The following is a 23,804-nucleotide window of genomic DNA, read 5'->3' on the forward strand; positions in this document are numbered from 1 at the left end:
TGTCTGGGTAGGTATAACCGTATAACACTACAACGGCTCACCATACCTTACGAAGTGTGATACAATAGGCTTCGATTCGTCCAACAAGAACTGCCCTTTAGGATGAAACATAAAATTGAATGAAAAATTAATTCAAGATACTGTTTGATCTTGAACTGTTATTAGCTATGTTGCTCGGACTGGGTGAGAAGTATCCGACACGGATACGTGTCCAAGTGTCGGATTCGTCTATTTTTATGAAAAAAATCATGTTTTTGGTCTAAAATAAAGTGTCCGAGTGTACTACCCATGTCCGAGTGTCCAGTGTCCGACACGGGTACGCGATGTCATATTGAGGAGTCCGAGCAACATAGGTTATTAGACTAAAAAAAAACAACGGGTTGAATAGATAAATCGGTTCTACTGCCTCTAAATCTGTAATTGTCGAACGGAGCTGAAATCCTGCAACATCTGTCAAATGTTGATTCAACATTGGGAATTTTAATTGCTTTTGGCATCAGCGATTCTACCGAGATGGCTTGCCGTGGTCAGTTTCACACTTGAGGCATTTAACATTTCTTCTAAAGTTGAGGAAATTACACCTGCCAAAGGAAAATGATTCAGCCGTAGCCCATAGCAAAAACGAAGGCCATCTCATATAGAGAGACGATAGGAAAGAATAGGGGAGTTACCTGGAGCAAACCCATTCCCCTGGATTTAGAGACTCTGGTGGTCGGGTAGTTGTGCACTGGAAACATACTGTTCTTCTTGAAAAATTTAAACTTCCACACCTATTACATAATTATATTTGGTTAGTGAACGAGCAACAACATATCACCAGTGACGGATAAAAAAAAGGAAACAATTCTGCAACCAGGCAGGTCACAGGCCCTGAAAACATTCCTCCGAAGGCAGGGCACTGCCACTACATACCTCCATGCTGTGTCTGGACCGTGCCATTTTGGAGTGGCTCGGAAGACACCACGAAATAAAGCCCGGCCCATCACAACTTGGTTACATCAAATTCCCAGAGGTAGGTGGTAGGCTCTTCAAGTTCAAACATATATGTCATCCAGACTACGCTTAAATTTGCCATTGGATTTCAGCGAATATTTGAGCTAGAAACCCTCTAGATATTAACAAGGCAAGGCAAGGCAAAATCGTCGATGAAATGGCAGAAGTGAAATAACTCTCTCGCCTATTCAAGATTAGAGAAACTCACTGAGGGCAATTCCAGTCGCCTTTTTGGAGTTCAACGTGGACTTTTTCTTTCTTCTCAGAATCATCCTCCATACAATTTCGGCATTGGGTATTTTTGGCAAAATTTAAGTATTGACATCTGCAAGCCAAACAAAGGGACTATCAAGTTGAATCAAACAGGAGAATTAACAAAGTCCAAATTAGAACTAATTTTTTTTTTAAAAAAAAGCAAGATCTAGAAGAAGGGCAGCCTCTAGCATGTTCAAGGATAGAAAAACTCACGTACGACAACGCCAGTCACCAGACTTGGGTTCAACATGTCGCGAAGCATCACCAGTCCTCAGTTCAACATGTCGCCTAGGAACATCCTCATTGCATTTTAGACAGCTAATATTTCGGCCAAAGTTTACATATTTACACCTGCAATGGAATACAAGGAAGGAGTAAACATTAAATCAGGCAGCTATTTAAGGGCAATTGGAAATACAGATGGACCAGATGTTCAACTAATCACAATGAAAACTAGAAATAAACATTAAAAGAAAAGAAACAATAAAGCTCCCCGTGAGTGTATTGTTGTCAACTCAGATCAGTTTGGCGGCTTTGGCCAGCTACAGCACAGAGCCACACACATTTATGCATCTAACTCTTATCACTTTCACAGATGCTACCCACACCATAAATTCTCAAACCTCACTTGAAGAACAATATTTACAACATTCAATGAATATTCTAATAAAATCTAGAATTGCACACATATTAAATACCACTAACTGGCCATAAGGTAATCTTTTATTTGGCATAGCCTTCAAGAGAAAAGCATATCGCTGCTTTTAATGTCAAAATTTAGGTACTCAAAAGTATCGACATGTTTTTCCTTCAAATAATTCATCTACAGAAGAGTACACAAAATTAAATTCGTCATCACGTTATAAGTTATAACTAAACCAAAGTCCTTTCGAAAAAAAAAAAGTAAAACAGTGATACAATCAACAGCGAAAAAAATTAGATCAACATTATTCTCTCCAAATTATTCACATGTACGACATGCACCTCCTAAAAGCATGCATAAAAATCTAAGGAATATGTGAATGACTAGTGCAGTTAAGTAGGCTCCACATTACCCCCAAAATTACAAACAGCTCTACTGCCTATGATCACAGTATATTAAATTGCCGAAAGAACAAAAATACATCAACCATCAGTAGCCAATTTTGTGTGAACAAAAGTATTTTTGCTACTAAGCCCATAGTAAAAAAAATGGATAACATAAAAAGTAAAGTGAACAACTCTATTGGGTGGGCAGGCATACCCTACATATGTATCTGATAACATTATATCTGGGAATGCTCTTGACTCCTACGAAAGAGGGTTTATCCATGAGGAGGGCGGGCCTGATACCTGAGATAGTGCTTGAGAATGCTGAATTTGCTCAGGTTGCTAAGAAGAAAGCAACAAAAGAAATGTTCTGGAACCCCGATTGAGAATAGATTAGATTAGATATGCTCAAGGGTCAGCTATACTGAAACCAAATAAAGGACCATGCACCAGATATATAGAGTAACAATCTCCTCCTTCACTTTCTCAATAAGTATTAGAAATTGGAACGTTAGGCCGTTAGGGGCTCCGATGAAAGCGTGAAGCACCTTGCAGCGGATATCCTCTGGAAAAGAAATATTGATTTCATTGGCGTTTTGGAGACAAGGGTGAACGACTGAACGTTCAAAAGGACTTTATGTTTTTTTTGACAGGATATAGAATTATTTAAGGGATACCAAGGGGGTAGTTCCCTCCTTAGCCCTTATCATAGAGGTGACGGCGTGACGCCCATTATAAAAAGACCGCCATGTAAGTGACGCTCATATACAAAAAGATACCCTAAAAGTGACACCAATAAACAAAACGACACCCTAAATGTGACGCTCAATACAAAATGAGAGACGAATAGTTATGCTCTCGAGTTAACATAGGTTATCTTATCTACAAAAATAAGAAGAGACAAGTTTCAACTTAAGCATTAGGCTCCAAATACATGGCCCATAAATCCATAATGCTATTAATAAGCTCAGTTTGGTCACTCATAATTATCTCTGTCATGTGAGTGATAGGATTTCTCTCTTCCCAGAATTTGTGGAAGCCCTTAAGGCACTAGGGTCATCATGTCACGTGAGTGTTAGGGCTTAGCTATTCTAGAGCCTTAAAAAGTACAGGTCATTATTATAGCTACTCGGGGTCAGTATATTCACTATTCAGTGCCAAATTTTTCACTAACAGCAGCTGTTATCTACCTTCATTCACAAAGCTAATCCATTTGCTGCTTGGCCATAGCTTTGGTCTATTCACAACTTAATACGTCCATAGGTAGTACTTGCAGTTTCAGACATCAATTGTGTTTAATTCATTCCACATAAAATTGCTGCCTACCATCCTGTACTCAAAGCTATCATAGACTTTGGGGATTCCGTTCGAAAAGCTGATCTTTCTGATCCAAACCCCAGAGCCGTTTATTTACTTAGTCTAATAAGCAAGATGGGATTAACAGAAAGTAGATACATGCCCAAGTTAACAGTAGGTGGATCCATGCTTTTCGATCTTATTTTGAAGAGTTTTCCTTTGCAGGCCTCTTAGACAGCCCTGTAAAACTAAGGGGAGACACTCAAACATCTGCCACCATAATAGTTCTAGTATCTCAATATCTGATCTGAAGATCCTTACTTCGTACCTATAATTCAGGAAAATAGGAGCAATCCACTATTGAGGTGTACTAGTGTTCCTATCATTACTCTGGAGTCTGAAAAATATCATACTCACGGATGGACCATTGATTGAACTTCAACGATGCATGGTTGGTGATCTTACATGCAACAAATGTACTCTAAATTTATGTCCTCTCACAGCTCTAAATTTTCAACATAATGCTACAAGAAAACAAAAGTCCACAAATGGCATTGCTTAGCAAGTTCAAGGATTTCGAAACTCACTTAGGGCAAATCCAATCGCCTTTCTTGACGTCATGTGCACTACCTTGCATTTCAGGACGATCCTCGTTGCATTCCCGACACTGACTATTCTTTTTGAAATTCAAGTAGCTGCATCTGCATGTCAAGCCAGATTGGGTTGAATCAGATGTAGCAATCAAGCTACAAGTGTTAATTCTAACTAGATAGACAATATGCTGAACTATAAAGTATAGATTGTACAAACAAGAAATGAATCATCTACCAGAACTAATTTAATACTATTTCCAACCCATTACCACCTTGAAGTTTGTCAACCCACCTATAAATAAGAGATGCTTCACCGTTGTCAACCAAAATGTACTACTCGCTTAAATATATATGTAGCAGACACTTTATAAGAGCGTACCGCATATCAGATTTGGTGTATTCATAATGAATTGGTAACCTTGCTCTTGTCTAGGCAAAAAGCCAGGTTCTCTGAATGGCAATTTCACCTTCAAGGCAACCATCAAGGCCTCATGATGATTCCTTAATGGACAAAGAACATAAATTCTATAGCATGTATTTCTTACTCACAAAACTGATTTTCCACAAGGCTAAATGCAAGGGAAAAGAATTCACTGATGGATGTAATGGTTGTTTCCATGCTAATGTGGCTAAAAGAAGCCATACCAACTCTATTGGAAAATAAAGATGTCCAAGGAAATGATTCCACCTACCCTAACCAGACAGCTGAGGGTTTTCTACAATATTATTATTGTTGTTGCGCACTAATGTTCCTGTCATTACTCTGGAGTCTGAACAATATCATACTCATGGATGGACCATTGATTCAACGTCAACGATTCATGGTTGGTGATCTTACGGGCAGCAGGTGTACTCTTAAAAGTCTAAATTTATGTCCTCTCAGAGCTCTAAATTTTCAACATGACGCTACAAGATTTAAAAAAAAAAAAAAAGTCTCCACAAGGCATTGCTTAGCACGTTCAAGGATTTCGAAACTCACTTAGGGCAACTCCAGTCGCCTTTCATGACGTCGGCATGTGCACTACCTTGCATTTCAGGACGATCCGCATTGCACTCCCGACACTGACTATTCTTGCTGAAATTCAAGAAGCGGCATCTGCAAGTCAAGCCAGATTAGGTTAAATCAGATGTAGCAATCAAGCTACAAGGGTTAATTCTAACTAGATTGACAAAATGCTGAACTATAAAGTAGAAATTGTACTAGCAAGAAATGAATCATCTGCCAGAACTAATCAAATACTATTTCCAATCCATAACCCCACCTCGGAGTTTACCAACCCACCCATAAACAAGAGATGCTTCCCCCTTGACAACCAAAACGTACTACTCGCTCCGTCCCAGTGAATTCTTTACGTTTGCTTTTTGCAAAGACCAAGGTATGAAGCAAATGCACAAAGTTACCCTTACTTTTCCCTTTCTGCTTTTTCAAAGCCCATGGATTTTGGAAGGGCCTTTTGGTAAAGTAACAAAGTAACAATATGTTTTAAAAACAAATGTTCAGCACTTACAGAGACACTCATTCAGTGGGACAGAGAGGGAGTATAATACTCCGTATTACATGATTCATAGCACGCTGCAGCTACGGGTCTAAAAAATACCTTTGAGAACAGAAGTCAATACCCACTTACCCCATCTGTGATTTCAGATGTAAAGGTCATTTTATGCAAATAGCATCAAGTCATTAAAATATCACGTTTATTTTATTGACATCTTATTCAACACATACAAGGCAGGCATAAACTAGGAAGCATTCTGCTCACTGTAAATTGGTCGCCAACAATAAGCAGCTGAAACATTGCAAAAATGTCTCAAGTACCCAGAACGAAGTATGTGTTTAGTTCACGCTTTCAGAAACTGAAATACCGAAAAACATAAAATATTACTTATGAATAAGAGCTTCATGGGAGATGCCCCAAAGCTGTTGTGTATAACTAATACGGGTTATCAGACATCTAACCAACATATCACAGTCAAGAATTTCATTAGGATCAGCACAACTGAAGATTCTCAACATTGGATTAAAGATGAAACTAAGAACAAAGGTAACAGGCCTATTCATGTATAGTTGCTGCTCTTTCTAACAATTTCTTTAGCATCGCCAAACTTATCTCAAACCCTATTCCCTCAACATTTATTTTACTACCAACACGAGTCTCTTAGTCAAAAATTTTATATATTTTTGCATATGTCAAACAAAATATGCCTTAAAGTCTCAAACACCATCCGCGCTGTCATCACAGACCATACAGAAAAGTTCAATTGTAAACGACTAATTTATGAGGATTTATTGAACTTACTTAGGACAAGCCCAGTCCCGTTTCGGTGTTCCGGTGGCTTGAGACACAACAGTAGCAGCTGAATTTACAATTTTTTCCTTCTTATAAAGGATTTCCTCAGAGACTGGACTTTTAGACGCTTCACTCAGGTCCATCAACATACTCAGCAATCTTCTGGCAGATGATACAACCTGCTCATTGTTGTTAAGTCTAACGGCCCCGGATACAACCGTTGGGTGTATAGCATAGAACAATAGGAGACGCATGACATCCACAGTTTGGACAAGACGAGAGTCATTCGGCTTTAAGTATGCTTGATCACACGATCCTTTTAGACTACATACATCACATACCTGCATTAAAGTCAAACAAGTAAACCAAGGAATAATATATTAATGCATATTAATTCACTCAACGCTAAAGACAAGTATAAGTATGCTATAGATCATATTTGCTAAGCTGCAACTGGCAATAAGACCACATCCTGTCACTCTGAACTAATAGACAAGTAGCAAAACACCTTCTACTAACACACTAGTCTTGTAGCCAGCACTTTGCTGATTTTGCAATTATGATACTAGGTAGTTCAAATTGAACAGGAGCTTACTGCTACTTAACAGACAACGCTTGGATCACAGCAGAAATCATAGAAGACACTAAGTAGATTATTAGGATATATTAAGAAATAAATTTAAGAGACAAAAAAAAAACTCGATATCATTACAGATACAGAGTAAGATATTTCTTATAAAGGGACTTACATTTTTTTCCTCCAAACCTACATACTCTCTAAGTCGTTTTGCTGAGGTAACAACTTTCCGATTAATTTTAGGACATCCAATCTCCACGACATTTTCAATATCATCTTTCGACAATGACCTACAAGGAAGAAGCACAAGGAAAGGTGAGCCTATAAAACAAACAAAATAGTATGTCGAGTAACAACAATAATAAGCACAATGGTAGCTCTACAAGTGTGTGTGTGTGTGTGTGTGTGTGTGTGTGGAAACAATAGATGAGACCAACAGAGAATAAACAAGGAATGACTACAGAATAAAAGCAAAATGGGAAAGGGGGAAAGAAACACACAAACACACACAAGAAAATGAAACCTCACCATCCACACGTATTGTTGTCACCCTCTACTGGTCTACCCTAACAAACGGCATACTTTTTTTGATAGTTCTAGGGCATAACTTTCTCATACAATAAGATGTCATTAATTCACAAACCACAAGGCATATTCAAGCATACAGCCTATCACATCCACGCCCTCTTTTTCCATTTTTATTCTTCCAGTTCTCTCTCCTCGCGACCACCCACACCATTGACACCACCAACTACTTTCATTCAGACCCCACCGTCATCAGCCAAGCCCCATCCTAATTTGGCCCGTCAACAATCATCCTCCTTCATTCCCATAAACCATCAAACCAGCCTGAACTTCTGGGAATCAATTCGAAGAAATTCGAGAAACTAATTGCAGGATTGTCAAATTGAAGAACACAATCAAGCAAAAAGTTTTATTAATGGAAAGCTTGATGATTACAAGATTAATGGAGAATTTAGAGAGAGAAGTTTGTAGAGAATGTAATACAACAGATGATTCTATAATGAATGACTTAGGGTGTGTTTGGATTGAGAGATTTGGAGGGAAAGGGAGGGAAGAGAATTGGAAGGATGAGAAATCCATTGTTTGGTTAGCAAAATGAAGATAGAAGGATTTGGAGGGGAGAGAAAATGGATCCCTTCATTTCCTTCCTACAAGGCAAATTATTTCCCCACCAATATAGGCAAGATTTGGAGGGAAAATCACTTCCTCTATTCTCCCTCCCCTCCCCTTCCTTTCCTTTCCCTTCTCTCCTTCCCCCTCCCCTCCCTTACCCTCCTTTTTTCCTATCCAAACACACCCTTAGGGTGTGTTTGGATTGAGAGAATTAGAGGGAAAGGGAGGGGAGGGAAAGGGAGGGGTTTAATTTCCTTTGTTTGGTTACAATATTTGGAAGGAGGGAAATGGAAGGGGAGGGGAATGAGAGGATTTAATTTCCCTCCTTTAGACCAAACTAAAATCTTTCCATCATTGGCAAGATTTGGAAGGAAAACTTTTTTTTGACTCTCCTTTCATCATCATCCTCCATCCACTCTACCATCTCCCTCTTCCTCCCCTTCCATCACCCTCTCATCATTTTTGTTATCCAAACAACCATAATTTATTTTCCCTCCCCTCCCCTCCCTTACCTTTCCTTCCCCTCACTCCCCCTCCCCTCCCTTTCCCTCCTAAAATGGTATCCAAACACACCCTTAGGGTGTGTTTGGATGGGGGGATTTGGAGGGAAAGGGAGAGGAGGGATTTGAAGGGATGAGAAATTCATTGTTTGGTTAGCAAAATGGAGGTGGAGTGATTTGGAGGGAGGGAAAATGGATCCCTCCATTTACCTCCTCCAAGCCAAATTCTTTTCCCTCCAACAAAGTAAAGATTTGGAGGGAAAATAACCAACTCCATTCTCCCTCCCCTTACCTTCCCTCCCTTTCCTTTCCCTCCTTCCCCCTCCCCTCCCTTTCCCTCCTTTTTTGGTATCCAAACAAGGCCTTAAGGCCTATTTATAGCAATTGAACTAACCTATTCTAACTGGCCCTAACTGACTTTCAGCAATTCTGTTATGCCAGCTCAGCAGTTTGTTATGGTAGTTAGTTATGCTCATGACAGCCTGGCAGCACCACTTCCCTCCCTTCAATCCGACCCTCTTTCCTTCAATCAACACCTCCCCGCTCATCAAATCTCCAGCTGATCAGCATACATACCCCCAATATTCGCAACGACTCGGCTCTGTTCTTTTGGACTTTAACTTCGGTTCACTCCAGCTCAATTTTACACTCACCTCAGTTCAGTTCAAAAAGTTTAAATTCGAAGAACGGGGCGATAAACAACTAAAATCAATCCACAAAAAACAACGAATAATCGAAACAAATAAAATCGAGAGATAAGAGTAATTAGATAAGGAACAAACTTGAAAATGTCGAAATGATCACGAGCAAAGCTGAGACAAGGATCTTTCAAGAGCTTGAGATCTCGGTAAACCAAGTCGCTATCTCCACTGTCATCGACATCACCGGAAGAAGAATTGGGGAAGTAACCGCGAGATTTCAATCGATCGACGAAGGATACCCATTCCGGCCATGGATGCTGCGGCGCCGACGGATACGGCGGCGATACGGTGGCGGTAGCGGTGCAGGTGCGGGAGAAAATTAAGGTTTTAGGGATTGAGGGTTTAAGAGTGAAATGGAAGAGAGAGTGTGCTGTTTTGGTTCGGAACAACATTGTTGCAAAATTGAGTGAAATGGAAAAGAGAGTGTCTTTGACGCTAGAGGTTAGTTAGATTATATATTTATGTTAAAATTGGGTCGGATTAAATTAGGTTCGGGTTGTCCACGCTTAAAAGAATTTGGGGCGGAAGAGGAGTGAGCTATTTCGAGTTTGCGACATTTTCTGGTCGATTGTTATCAAGTTAATTAGAGATAATGTCCAATATATGATGATAAACATGCGGGTCGGATAAAATAGGTCGGGTCAACTCAGGTTCTGGATTTTAGTGCGGTTCGAGTCATAGTTCATTCGCGTTAGACAACTTTGTTAGGGTTTAGATTAGATCGGATGAAGCATAAAATTGAATGAAAAATTAACTCAAGGTAGTGTTTGATCTTGAATTGTTACTACACTAAAAAAAAAACAGGTTGAATACACAACCAAATGTCGCTTCTACAGTTCTACTGCCTATAAATCTGTAATTGTCGAAGACTTGAAGGAGGTGAAATCCTGCAACATCCGTCATATGTAGATGCAAGTATGCAACATTGCCAATTTCAATTGCTTTTGGCATCAGCGATTCTGCCGACACGGCTTCACATGTGCTTTTTCACACTTGCGGCATTTAACATTTCTTCTAAAGTTGAGCAAATTACACCTGCCAAAGGAAACTGCTTCAGCGTAGCTCATAGCAAAAACGAGGGCCATCTCACAGAGAGAGACATTAGGAGAGAAAAGGGAAGTTACATGGAGCAAACCCAATCCCCGGAATCTAGAGACTCTGGTGGCTGGGTAGCTGAGCACCGGAAACATATTGTTTTTCTTGAAAAATTTGAACTTCCACACCTATAACAAAATTATATTTAGTGAGGGAGGGAGCAACCACAGATCACCAGTGACAGGTAAAAAAAGGCCAACCATTCTGGAATAGTGGAATCAGGCCTTGAAAGCATTCCTCCGAAGGCAGGGCATTGCCACAGCATACCTCCAAGTTGTGCCAGGGCCGTGCCATTTTGGAGTGGTTCGGAAGACACCACGACACGAAGCCCGGCCCAGCACAGCTTGGTTACTGAGGTAGGTGGTAGGCCCTTCAACTTAAAACATATATGCCTTCCAGAGTACGCTTAAATTTCCCATTGGGTTTCAACGAATATTTGAGCTAGAATCCTTGAATAATTTTAAACAAGGAAAGGCAAAATCATCCACGGAATGCCAGACTGAGTGAAATAGCTTTCTCCCGCCTATTCAAGATTAGAGAAACTCACTGAGGGCAATTCCAGTCGCCTTTTTGGAGTTCAGTGTGGACTCTTTTTTTCTTCTTAGGATCATCCTCCTTACAATTTCGGCATTGGGTATTTCTGGCATAATTTAAGTATTGACATCTGCAAGCCAAGCAAAAGGACAATCAAGTTGAATCAAACAGGAGAATTAACAAAGTCCAAATTAGAACTATTTTTTTAAAAAAAAAAAAAAAGACAAGATCTAGCAGAAGGGCTGCCTCTAGCCTGTTCAAGGATAGAAAAACACACGTACAACAATGTCAGTCACCAGACTTGGGTTGAACATGTCGCCAAGGAGCATCCTCATTGCATTTTACAGAGCTGATATTTCGGCCAAAGTTTACATAATTACACCTGCAATGGAATACAAAAATAAACATTAAATCAGGCAACTATTCAAGGGCAAATGGAAATACAGATGGACCAGATGTTCAACTAATCATAATTAAAAATTTAGAAAGATTTAACTAATTCTAAAAATCATTTGAACTTGAAAATAGAATCATAACACACTTGTCAGGCGCAAGAATAACAAGTCAAATGATCAATCATATATATCTTCCGCGCGACCGACATTCATTTTTAATGCGCAAAAGGAGGTAAAAGAAAAGAAACAATAGAGCTCCCCGTGACTGTATTGTTGTCAACTCAAATCAGTTTGGCGGCTTTGGCCAGCTACAGCACAAACATTTATGCATCTAACTCCATCCCTTTCACAGATGCTACCCGCACCATAAATTCTCAAACCTCACTCGAAGAACAATATTTACAACATTCAATGAATATTCTATTAAAATCCAAAAGTGCACACATTAAATACCCCTAACTGGCCATAAGGTAATCTTTTATTTGGCATAGCCTTCAAGAGAAAAGCATATCGCTGCTTTTGATGTCAAAATTTAGGTACTCAAAAGTACTGATATGTTTTTCCTTCAAATAATTCATCTACAGAAGAGTACACAAAATTCGACATGACGTTATAACTAAAACCAAAGTCCTTCCGAAAAAAAAGTAGAACAGTGTTATTATCAGCGGAAAAGATTAGATCAACATTATTCTCTCCAAGTTATTCACATGTACTACATGCACCTCCTAAAAGCATGCATACAAATCTAAGGAAATATGTGAATGACTAGTACAGTTACGTAGGCCGCACATTCCCCCAAAATAGAAACAGCTCCACTACCTATGATCACAGTATATTAAATTGCCGAGTGAACAAAGGTACATCAACCATCAGTAGCCAATTTTTTATGAACCATTGATACCCAAGTATCTTTGCTACTAAGCCATAGTAAAAAAAATGAATAACATAAAAGTGAAGTGAACAACTCTGTTTGGTGGGCAGGCATACCCTACTGATGTATCTGATAACATTGATAATATTGTATCTGGGAATGCTCTTGACTCCTACGAAAGAGGGTTTATCCAAGAGGAGGGCCTGATCCCTGAGATAGTGCTTGAGAATGTTGAATTTGCTCAGGTTGCTAAGAAGAAAGCAACAAAAGAAATGTTTTGGAAACCCGATTGAGAATAGATTAGATTAGATACGCTCAAGGGTCAGCTATACTGAAGCCAAATAAAGGACCATGCACTGGACATATGGATTAACAATCTCCTCCTTCACCTTCTCAGTGAGTATCAGAAATTGGAACGTTAGGCCGTTAGGGGCTCCGATGAAAGCATGAAGCACCTTGCAGCGGATATCCTCTGGATTCTGGAATGGAAATATTGAATTTATTGGTGCTTTGGAGACAAGGGTGAACGACTGAACGTTCAAAAGGACTATGTTTTCTTTGACAAGATATAGTATTAGTATTAATTAAGGGACACCAAGTAGGTGGTTCATTCCATAGCCCTTATCATAGAGGTGACGGCGTGACGCCCATCATAAAAAGACCACCATGTAAGTGACACTCATATACAAAAAGATACCTTAAAAGTGACGCCCCTAAACAAAAAACACCCTAAATGTGACGCTCGTATACAAAATGAGAGATGAATAGTTATGCTCTCAAGTTAACATAGGTTATCTTATCAGCTTATCTACAAAAATAAGAAGAGGCAAGTTTCTACTTAAGCATTAGGCTCCAAATACATGGCCCATAATGTTAATAACCTCAGTTTGGTCACACTCATAATTATCTCTGTCATGTGAGTGATAGGATTTCCCTCTTCCCAGAATTTGGGAAGCCCTTAAGGCACTAGGGTAATCATGTTACATGAGTGTTAGGGCTTAGCTATTCTAGAGCCTTAAAAGGTAAAGGTCACTATTATAGCTACTCGAGGTCAGTACATTCAGTGCCAACTTTTTCACCAACAGCAGCTGTTATCTACCTTCATTCACAAAGCTAATACATTTGCTGCTTGGCCCATAGCACGCTACAACTACAAACTCAGTGGGACAGAGAGGGAGTATAATACTCCGTATTACATGATTCACAGCACGCTACAACTATGGCTCTACAAAATAGATTTTGAGGACAGAACTCGATACCCACTTACTCCCTCTGTGATTACAAATGTAAAGGTTATTTTATGTAAATATCATTAAGTCATTAACACACTACTACAGATACAACCTATAACAACGGTCAAAAACCGTTGTTATATAAAAAAGCGGACGTTGTTAAAGCGTCCGTTGTAAAAGGTTTTAACAACGGTTGATTTTCTTAAGGAAACCGTTGTTAAAAATATTAACAACGGTTTTAAGTATAAAAACCCGTTGTGGAAAGTGTGACTCAATTTTGGGGGGAAAGTTATAACAACGGGTTGTTTGTAAATAACCGTTGTTGTTTGTTCTTAAAAAATAAAAAAAAATTAAATTAAATATTACTAGCTATAAATATTAAAGCATCCTTTACTAACATATTAAAGCATCCTTTACTAACATTCATTAATTGAAATAACATGGCAATGAACCCTAATTTTATCAACAACGAAGAATGGCTTACACAAACGATTGAAGATGATGGGAAGGTTCTCGCCAAGGGCTTCCGCCGATCAACACCCATTAATCAAAGCATCCTTGAACATCAACGGAATTATTGGATTAAGAGGCGTGAAGCAGTCCGGCTTGTCAACAAAGCCTCCTCATCATCATCATCATCATATTCATACCCTCGTCGGCTTTGTCTTGGGCTGCGACGAGAGATATGTTGAGTTGTACTCTTCCAACCTTATCTCCACATGCAAGTCGTGTCCTTGCATATATTCAATCTGTTATTGCAAAATATGAAGCCAATGACCGGAAGTTAGCGGTATACCGTGAGTGGCGTGATTGGTGGCGGGTTGAGAAGCGCTTTTTACGCTTAACCGGGGTTGTTCCGGCTTATTATACATCTTTTGATTTCGATAATTCTTGTAATGTATTTGGTTTAAAATTAAATGAAATGATCATTTTGAAAGTGTTGAGTTATGCTTGTTTGATTTGCTTCCATTTTTTCAACTCCATAGATCTATCATTCATCATCAAGATCTGATTATGGCACAACTTCCTAACATATATGGCACAACTTCCTAACATATATATTAATTAAAAAACAACTCAACCTACACATTAGTATAAATACATTGCATTATCTCAACTAACATGCATTTCCATTATCTCAATATATTCTCCAAACCCTAATCGCTAAAACATGCTCGATCCGTATTGAAGGACGCCAAAGAAGATGGAAATGAAATAATTAGAAACACATACATGGAAATGAAATAATTAGCGAGATCTTTGAACGGAACCTAATGGTCGATAAAAACACATACATTGAAATGAAATAATTAGAACAATAAAATAATGACGATGAAACAAACCCGATAATTACGAACGTACGTAAAGAGACGATGAAATCAACAGTGACGGCGAGAAGATAAAGCGACGATATATGAGAAAGAGAGAAAGAGACGATGAGAAAGTGTGTGTTTTGTGTTTGTGTTTGTCTTTTTCTTCTTTGGTTTGTGTTTGTGTATTAAGGGTTGTGTTTTGGGGCTGCAGCAGACTTGTGTTTGTGTGGTTTATAGTATGGAAGGTATTGACAACGGTTATTAAACAACAACCGTTGTGAAATATGTTTTAACAACGGTTATAAAAAACACCCGTTGTTAAATAAGTTTTAACAACGGGTTTCAAACATAACCGTTGTGATTACTTTTCACTAACTTTGCGCCAATTTTGCGCCAAATTATTAACAACGGTTGTGCATGTGTGACCCGTTGTTAAAACTAATAACAACGGTTTTTATAACCATACCCGTTGTAATTGATTTTAGTAAAATTCGCGCCATGCATTCTACAACGTCTATTGTGATTTTCGTGAATATTCGTTGTTAAAGGGGCGTTGTAGTTGCCTGGATTTGTAGTAGTGACACGTCAAATTTATTTTATTGACATCTTATTCAACACATACAATGCAGGCATAAACTCTGCTCACTGTAAATTGGTCCCCAACAATAAGCAATTGAAGCATTGCAAAAATGTCGAACTTACCAAGTACGAAGTATTTGTTTAGTTCACACCTTCAGAAACTGAAATACCGAAGAACTTAAAATATCATGAATAAGAGTTTAATGGGAGATGCCCTAAAGCTGTTTGACATAAAAATGTCATGTATATCTAATACAGGTTATCAGACATTTAACCAACATATCACAGTCAAGAATTTCATTAGGATCAGCACAACTTAAGATTCTCAAGATTGGATTAAAGATAAAACTAAGAACAAAGGTAACAGACCTGTCTCATGCTAGTTGCTGCTCCTTCTAACAATTTCTTTAGCATCACCAAATCTCAAACCCTATTCCCTCAACATTTTTTTTACTACCAACAGGAGTCCCTTAGTTAAGAATTTTATATGCTTTTGCATGTCAAACAAAATATGCCTTAAAGTCTCTTAAAACCATCCGCGCTGTCATCACAGACTATTCAGGAAAGTTCAATTGTAAATGACTAATTTATGAAGATTTAGTTAACTTACTTAGGACAAACCCAATCCTGTTTACGTGTTCCGATGGCTTGAGACACCACAGTAGCAGCCGAATTTACAATTTTTTTCTTCTTATAAGGGATCTCCTCTGAGACTGGACTTTTAGACGCTTTACTCAGGTCCATCAACATTCTCAGCAATCTTCTGGCAGATGATACAGCCTGCTCATTGTTAGTAAATATAACGGCCCCGGATACAACCGTTGGGTGTATAGCATAGGACAATAAGTGACGCATGACATCCACAGTTTGGACAAGACGAGAGTCATTCGGCTTTAAGTATGCACGCTTACACGATCCTCTTAGACTGCATACATCACATACCTGCATTAAAGTCAAACAAGTAAACCAAGGAATAATATACTAATGCATTAATTCACTCAAAGCTAAAGACAATTATAAGTATGCTAGATCATATGAGTACTTGCTAAGCCGCAACTGGCAATAAGACGTCTTGTATAGAGGTATAGTTGTATAAAGACCACGTCCTGTCACTCTGAACTAACAGACAAGTTGCAAAACACCTTCTGCTAACACACTAGTCTTAGTAGTCAACACTTTGCTGATTTTGCAATTATGGTAATAGGTAGTTCAAATTCAAATCGACCAGGAGCTTACTGCTACTTAACAGATAAAGCTTGGATCACAACAGAAATCATAGAAGACACTAAGTGGACTATTTATGATATATTTAGAAATAAATTTAGGAGATAAAAAAACTCGATATCATAACAGATACGGAGTAAGATATTTCTTATTAAGGGACTTACATTTTTTTTCCACTAAACCTACATACTCTCTAAGTCGTTTTGCTGAGTTAACAACTCTCCGATCAAGTTTAGGACATCCAATCTCCACGACGTTTTCAATATCATCTTTCGACAATGACCTACAAAGAAGAAGCCCAAGGAAAAGTGAGCCTATAAAACAAACAAAATAGTAGGTCGGGCACAACAATAATAATCACAATGCCTTAGCTCTACAAATAATTGGGGGGTGGCAAACATGAGCAAACCAAGAATAAGTTACATTGCGGAGGTAAAACAAAAATAAAGGTTGAAAGAGGAGACGAGCAAGAAAAGAAATATGAGGGTGTAACAAAAGTAATATGGGGAAACAATAGATGAGACCAGCCGAGAATAAACAAGGAATGACTAAAGAATAAAAGCGAAACGGGAAAGGTGAAAAGAGGGGGAAGAAACACACAAACACACACAATAAAATGAAACCTCACCACCCACAAATATTGTTGTCGCACTCTACTGATCTACCCTAACAAACGGCATACTTTTTTTGATAGTTCTAGGGCATAACTTTCTCATACAATAAGATCTCATTAATTCACAAACCATAAGCCATATTCAAGCATACAGCATATCACATCCACGCCCTCTTATAACATTTTTTTTCTTCCGGTTCTCTCTCCTTGGTCCTCGCGACCACCCACACCATTGACGCCGCCAACTACTTTCATTCAGAACACCCCCCCACATCATCAGCCAAGCCCCATCCTAATTTGGCCCATCAACAACCAGCCTCCTTCATTCCCATAAACCACCAAACCATTAGACCAAAAAAAAAACCCATCAAACCAACCTGGCAACACCACTTCCCTCCCCTTATTCTAAGTACACCCATCTCAATCTCGAATCTTGGTCTCCCCACAACTTAATTTGGGCATCTCCCCAGCCCCTCATAGTCCCTTCATTACGCCATTTCTCATCCTCCTAACCGTTTATTTATCGATGAACTATTAAATCACCATTACAAACAAGCAACATGTCCATTATCACCTTCAATGTCATTAACATGTCTACATTCCGAAATTAACCACCACCAATTAATGTCCTACCCCCAATTTGCGCTTATCATACATCCATACCCCCAAAATTCGCGACGATTCAGCTCTGTTCTTTTGGACTTAACGTCAGTTCACTCCAGCTCAATTTTACCCTCACCTCAGTTCAGTTCAAAAAGTTCATCTCCAAAACAACGGGTCGGAAAACAACTAAAATCCATCCATACAAAACAACAAATAATCGAAACAAACACATAAAATCGAGAGATAAGAGTAATTAGATAAGGAACAAACTTGAAAATGTCGAAATGGTCACGAGCAAAGCTGAGACATGGATTTTTCAAGAGCTTGTGATCATGGTAAACCAATTCGCTATCGTCACTGCCACCGTCATCACCGGGAGAAGAATTGGGGAAGTAACCGTGAGATTTCAATCGGTCGACGAAGGATACCCACTCCGGCCATGGATGCTGCGGCGACGACGACGACGGAACCTGCGGCGATACGGTGGCGGTAGCGGTGCAGGTGCGGGAGAAAATTAAGGTTTTAGGGATTGAGGGTTTAAGGGTGAAATGGAAGAGAGTGTGAGTGTCTGTTGTTCTGGTTCGGAGAAACATTGTTACTAATTTGGGTTCGAGCTTTCGACCCTACGAGAGTTTTGGTTAGATTAGAACAGAACTACGGTATTTTTATTTTTGTATTACTTAATCATTGTTAAATTATCGTAATTTATTTTCGCATTAAACATTTTACTAGTACTTTTTGCATCAATCTTTCCATTTATTTATCCTTGACTAAAAATTATCAAACCTTGTTTTCTCTATCTTCTCTCTATTGTCAATTCCTTAACTTCCTTCAACCCCTTTCAAATTCTTCAATAATGAATGATTATTCGAGTATAGAGCAGGTATTTAGTTCACTACTCCATTATTAATAATTCTATTGACTATTTGTTATAGTTTGTCTTTTTTAATTAGGGTTTACGTTCAAATTAATTGGGGAATTATCGTTCCTAGTTACTTTGCAAGATATTACAGTTTCATTTGCTTGAAAACGGGCGTAACAATCAATCTCAATTTAGAAATTGGAACTCAAAGTATCACTTCCCCTCAAACCAATTCCAGTTTGGCACTTGCAGGAAGAAGATCGTAGTATAATTAGATTTTTTCTGCTTTTCTTTCATAAATTATGTAGTAATGGGTTTGATTTTTTTTTCAAGGCAGTACATAATAGTATTACAAATGCAGGAAATGTGTGCGTACAAATAATTTATCAATACATTAAAATGTTTATAAAAATAGTTTTTAATGAATTACATACTTATTAATGCAGTACATAATTTATCAACGAAGATTAAGTATGTTTAATTAGAGAGAATACATTAGAGAGAGATATTAGATAGAGAAAATGAAAGGGAAAATAAAAAGGGTATAATTGTCAACCTTGTACTGCGATGAGTAAAATATGTACTGCGAAAATCAGCACCCTAAATTATTTATATTTTAATTTAGTTAAAATATTACTCCCTCCAATTCATCATAATGATCTCCTTTGAGATGGGCATAATACTTAAGAAAAATGAATAAAGGACAAATGTGGGATTTGTTGATAGGAGAGAAGGATGAATTATTAGGAGTTAAATAAGGAGTTGTGGGGCCAAAACATTAAGGAAAGTAATAAAATAAGAGTAAAAGAGTTGTGTGGGGTTTGATAATAGGAGAGAGGGATGAATAAAATAAGAGTAAAAGTTACCAAAAAAGGAAAGGGAAACATTACTTGAATAATCCGTTTCGGGAAAGAGAGAACATTATAGCGAATTGGAGGCAGTATAATTTAGTATTTAGTGAAAATTATATAATTTAATGAAAAAATTAATTTTAATAAATAGAATTATATAATAAAATACAAAATATTTATTAATTTTTTTTATTTAGTGATTACAACTAACTTAGCAATAACTTCCTTATCTAAAAAGATACTTTTTGGAGGAAAAATTTGTAAGTTCACCTATTCTTTTAGTAGATAGGGATTTACGCGGCCTAATAAACGTATTAACTAGGCTGAGTTTGGGTCGGGATCAGTTATGTTTCGGTTGTTTGGGTTTGAAAGAATTTAGAACGGGCTGAGTCATTTCGACTTTGCATTATTTTCGTGTGAGTTGTTATCAAGTTAATTGGGGATAACGGACAGCGATAATAAACATTCGGGTCGGATATAATATGATCGGGTAATTCGTGTATCAGGTTAGATTCAGGTCCTCAATTTGGATGTCGTTCAGGTCGGGAATACGAAGAAAATCCAAATTAAACCTCAACTCTATACACACTACATCTATATAATGAACCATCCAAATTAATCTAGAGTATCTTTTCTATTCTTTGTAAGGGTATTTTAATCAAACTAAACAAATGATGAGGATAATGGAGTAAGTATGTAACAATAAATTCTAATTTTAATTTGGAATTTCATCTGGTGTCAACGTGAGTATGGTATTGACTTTCATTTCACCCTCTAATTAACATGCGCATATAATCGTGCATCATGACCGACCTAGTCCTTATCTAACGATTCTTTCATCGTCATTTTGAGTTTGTTAATACTTGGAAGTTACGTCCTATTGTTATCCTAGTTTTTTTTTTCTTTTTTTTTCCAAATATCAAAATATTCATTCAATTATTAGTCAGTGACATTTTCTGGTGCAATTTGTCACCGAAGATCATTCAAACTGTAAAAAAAAAAAATTATTTTCCAAAACGACATATATAAAACAAAACGCTGGGAATATTAAGAACAAATTCATACATTTAATTAGATATTCAAGACAACATTGACAATATCTTGTCGTGGCTTGCACATTGCAACAAGAGGTGTAGCCATAGGCATGGCTAACCCAAAACCTTCAATCAATTCCACATTCACTCCACCATTAGTTTCCCAATCAAAACATTGGAGTAATGAAGCCAAAATTATTGTCATGGCTCTGTTTGCAAGCGAAGATCCGGGGCATGATCTTCTTCCAACCCCAAACGGTATAAAACATGTTCGATACTCATTAACCTTGCCACCTTCGAATCTCTTAGGATTAAAGTCTAATGGGTCGTCCCATAAATTCGGATCCCTATGAATTGTCCATGCGTTGATCAAAACCATTGTACCCTTTGGCACTTGATACCCTGCTATGGTGCAATCTTCTGATGACGCGTGTGGGACTAGAAGCGGACCAGCAGGGAAGAGTCGCAATGTCTCGTTAATGATGTTTTGAATAAAGGCGAGCTTCTCAAGATCGGATTCATCCACTAATCGATCTCTTCCTATGCGACTGTCGATTTCCAATTGTGCCTCGTTAAGTATATTTTGATTGTTGAGCAACGATGCGAGTGCCCACTCTATTGTAACAACTGCAGTGTCAATTCCTCCCATCAACATTATCTACATTCAACATAACATATGTTATTATGTTAGTAATAGCTATTATAGATCCCGTACGAATGCGTGATTTTTTAGATAGGAATATTAAAGAAAATACGAAATAACAATTTTTTTTTTTTTTTGGTGTTGACCAGGAGTATCCCCTAACGACAGCTGGGGCAATCTCCTTCGGGGGTACTGAAGGCAATTTAATGGGTTGACCCCTCCCAAGTTTGGTTTTTTCATTCGCAAGAGTCCAGAATCAAACCCATGACCACTTGTTTAAGAGATGAGAACCTTACCACTCACACCAACAACTTTGGTACAAAATAACAATTATAAAACCTCATATTTAACTCAATTTGATATTTAATTGTAGAACTTATTATTATTAATGTTTTGTATTAATTGGTGGAAAATGAAAGTTCAGTATAATCAAAGCCTAATTATAGATATGATATAATAAAAGCCCAGTTAAAGATACTTTATGATATAAAGAAAATCCAATTATAGCAAATTCATTTAGGCGGAAAAATTTGGAAATTTCTTATTCTTTAGTATATAAGGGGTATTTCCATAAAAAGAGTTAAAACCCGAAAAATCCCATTCGAGCATTTTTACGTGACAAATAACATTACAGTAGCGAACTAAGTTAAATTAGGTTAGCCGGAGCGGTTGTTTAGAGCTGGCAAGTCTAACCCGATCTGACCCGGCCCGAAAATTTTGCAAACCAAAACAGGCCCGACCCAACCAGGTGATAACCTATAACCCGATTAAGGCCGTCCTGAAACCAAACCCGACCCGAGATGACTCGTAACACGAATCAACCCGATACAAGCTTTGACCAACAATAATGTATTGTACCATACGACTGTCTTATAATAATATCATATGAACTTGAAAAAAAAAAAAAAAAAAAAAGTATCAGTACCAGTAAAATGCCCTTGATAATCTGATCAGAGTACTGCTCTGGATTTTCTTCCTGCAAATCAAATAACTTGTAAATCAATGGCATTTTATCTCCAAACTTAGAAAAGCTTTCGTCCTTTCGAAACTTGTTGCATTCTTCTAATACACCATCAAAAAATTCCTCCATTTTTGTCATCACATTTTTCATTCTCCCTTCTATATTTCCATAATTAAACCATCTTAAAAACGGGAAAAAATCAATTGGATTTGAGGCTCCACCCAACTCGAGAAGCTCGTTTACAACCTCATATAAACCTTTATCGATTCCCTCCACAAAATCATATCGTTTTCCGGTTAACATCCTCATAATAATGTTGAAAAAACATTGGAACAATTTAGGTCTTATTTGGACCGGAGTAAAAAGATAGTCATGGATATTTGCGTTGTTGTTCGATATTAATAAACCTTTGATAAGCGACGTTATCTCCTCCTCCCTTATGTGAGTGAGGAGGTTAAGGCGCGTGGTTGAGAAAAACTCCGAAGCCGTTATTCTCCTAAGGTTACGCCAATGGGACCCGTAAGGTGCAGAACCAACGGTAGTTTGGTTATAGTGGAAGTGTATTGAAGAACGGTTGTTGGGCCTATTGGCTAAAACGACGTCGTTTTTAGTGAAGCATTCTTCGACTAGAGACGAAGAAGATATAACAACTGCCCGGACGTGGCCGAGTTTTAAGGAATAGATTGGACCATATTTAGAGGATAATTCATGAAGTGAACGATGAAAAGGTTGGTTAGTGTTGAGTAGATGGAGGTGACCGATTATCGGAAGCGACGGTGGTGATGGTGGTTGGTGTTTGTGGCTTGGTTTGGATAAGATGAAGAACCATATGAGACCTAAGAATGTTAGTACTATAGCATAGAACCATGTTTGTTCCATTTTTGTTAATTTGCTATGCATTTATGGGCAAGTCTATCTATCTATAAATAATATAAAAAGCCAATCTTAACCAACACCCTTTTTTGGAGTGATAGGGTAATACACCCTCCGTTATATTTTACAACGGTTATAAGTAAGACTAATTATTCTCATTTAAGATAGATATTATTCGTTTTAAATTTAAAATGGGTCAAAATATAACTAGTATAGCTAAAAACAAGTCTTTTGTTAACATCTAGGCAGTGGCGTTTCTAGGATGCTTGTAATGGGGTTCGCATTTACACACTAAATATATGGGAATTGAACCCCAATACCTTCAATAAAAAGATAAAAAGTCACATACAAACCATTATGCCAACAATATCTAACTAAATCTAACTAATTCTTTAGTATTTTTAGTTGTATATAATACGGAGTAGTTTTTTAGGAACCAGTGGAGGTTTAATAGAACCCACGAACTTCCACTAAAAACGCCTTTGCATCTAGGTGTCTTATTTATGAAAGTAAAAATTATTAAACCCGTCTTAAATTTAAAATCAATAATATTCAATTAAATGAGAATTTGTGTTGTTTTGGAAGAGAATCTGCAGCTCAATTAAAGCCATGTATGGACAAATAATAATAAGACCAAAAGTGTGAGAAAATGATTGTTGTTAATAATTGTCAACAAAAATGAAAAAAATGCTTAACAGGAACTATGGTCCATCACTCCATTTTCCACCCTATTTTATACGTTTGTCAACAGT

The 23,804-nt window shown here is 37.8% G+C and overlaps 3 protein-coding genes across 6 annotated transcripts in view; all 3 read right to left on the reverse strand.

Annotated features, from left to right (window-relative positions):
- Positions 1-22: 22 nt before the first annotated feature.
- On the reverse strand, positions 23-18,436 carry LOC141595697 (uncharacterized). Of its 3 annotated transcripts, none has more exons than XM_074415665.1 (9): positions 18,099-18,436; positions 7,204-7,321; positions 6,464-6,795; positions 5,146-5,262; positions 4,161-4,274; positions 1,462-1,599; positions 1,202-1,318; positions 672-770; positions 23-581 (listed from the first exon to the last, which is right to left on the reverse strand). In XM_074415665.1, the coding sequence occupies exons 1-9, from the start codon at positions 18,419-18,421 to the stop codon at positions 506-508; spliced, it is 1,434 nt and encodes a 477-aa protein (XP_074271766.1). In that variant the 5' UTR covers positions 18,422-18,436; the 3' UTR covers positions 23-505. The 3 variants fall into 3 exon arrangements, with proteins under 3 accessions (XP_074271766.1, XP_074271771.1, XP_074271776.1); XM_074415670.1 differs by lacking the exon at positions 18,099-18,436 and adding an exon at positions 9,451-9,790; XM_074415675.1 differs by lacking the exon at positions 1,202-1,318.
- Positions 18,437-20,567: 2,131 nt separating this feature from the next.
- The window catches only part of LOC141595690 (cytochrome P450 81Q32-like), a 35,841-nt gene continuing 32,604 nt past the window's right edge, over positions 20,568-23,804 (reverse strand). The window contains exons 1-2 of one of the 2 annotated variants that reach the window (XM_074415659.1): positions 22,144-23,743; positions 20,568-21,233 (exon numbers count right to left, since the gene is read on the reverse strand). In XM_074415659.1, the coding sequence (XP_074271760.1) occupies positions 20,613-21,233; positions 22,144-23,079 (1,557 nt within the window). In that variant the 5' untranslated portion in view covers positions 23,080-23,743 and the 3' untranslated portion in view covers positions 20,568-20,612. Of the gene's footprint in view, positions 21,234-22,143; positions 23,744-23,804 lie in introns of those variants that run through there. The other variant, XM_074415661.1, reaches the window with a different exon arrangement.
- LOC141595725 (uncharacterized) overlaps positions 22,138-23,804 on the reverse strand; it is a 43,175-nt gene continuing 41,508 nt past the window's right edge. The window contains exon 8 of the mRNA XM_074415692.1: positions 22,138-22,194. The gene's annotated coding sequence lies outside the window, so the exon portion shown is untranslated. The remainder of the gene's footprint in view (positions 22,195-23,804) is intronic.

This window comes from Silene latifolia, chromosome 1 (assembly GCF_048544455.1).
Source record: "Silene latifolia isolate original U9 population chromosome 1, ASM4854445v1, whole genome shotgun sequence".
In the NCBI taxonomy this organism is placed as follows: Eukaryota; Viridiplantae; Streptophyta; class Magnoliopsida; order Caryophyllales; family Caryophyllaceae; genus Silene; species Silene latifolia.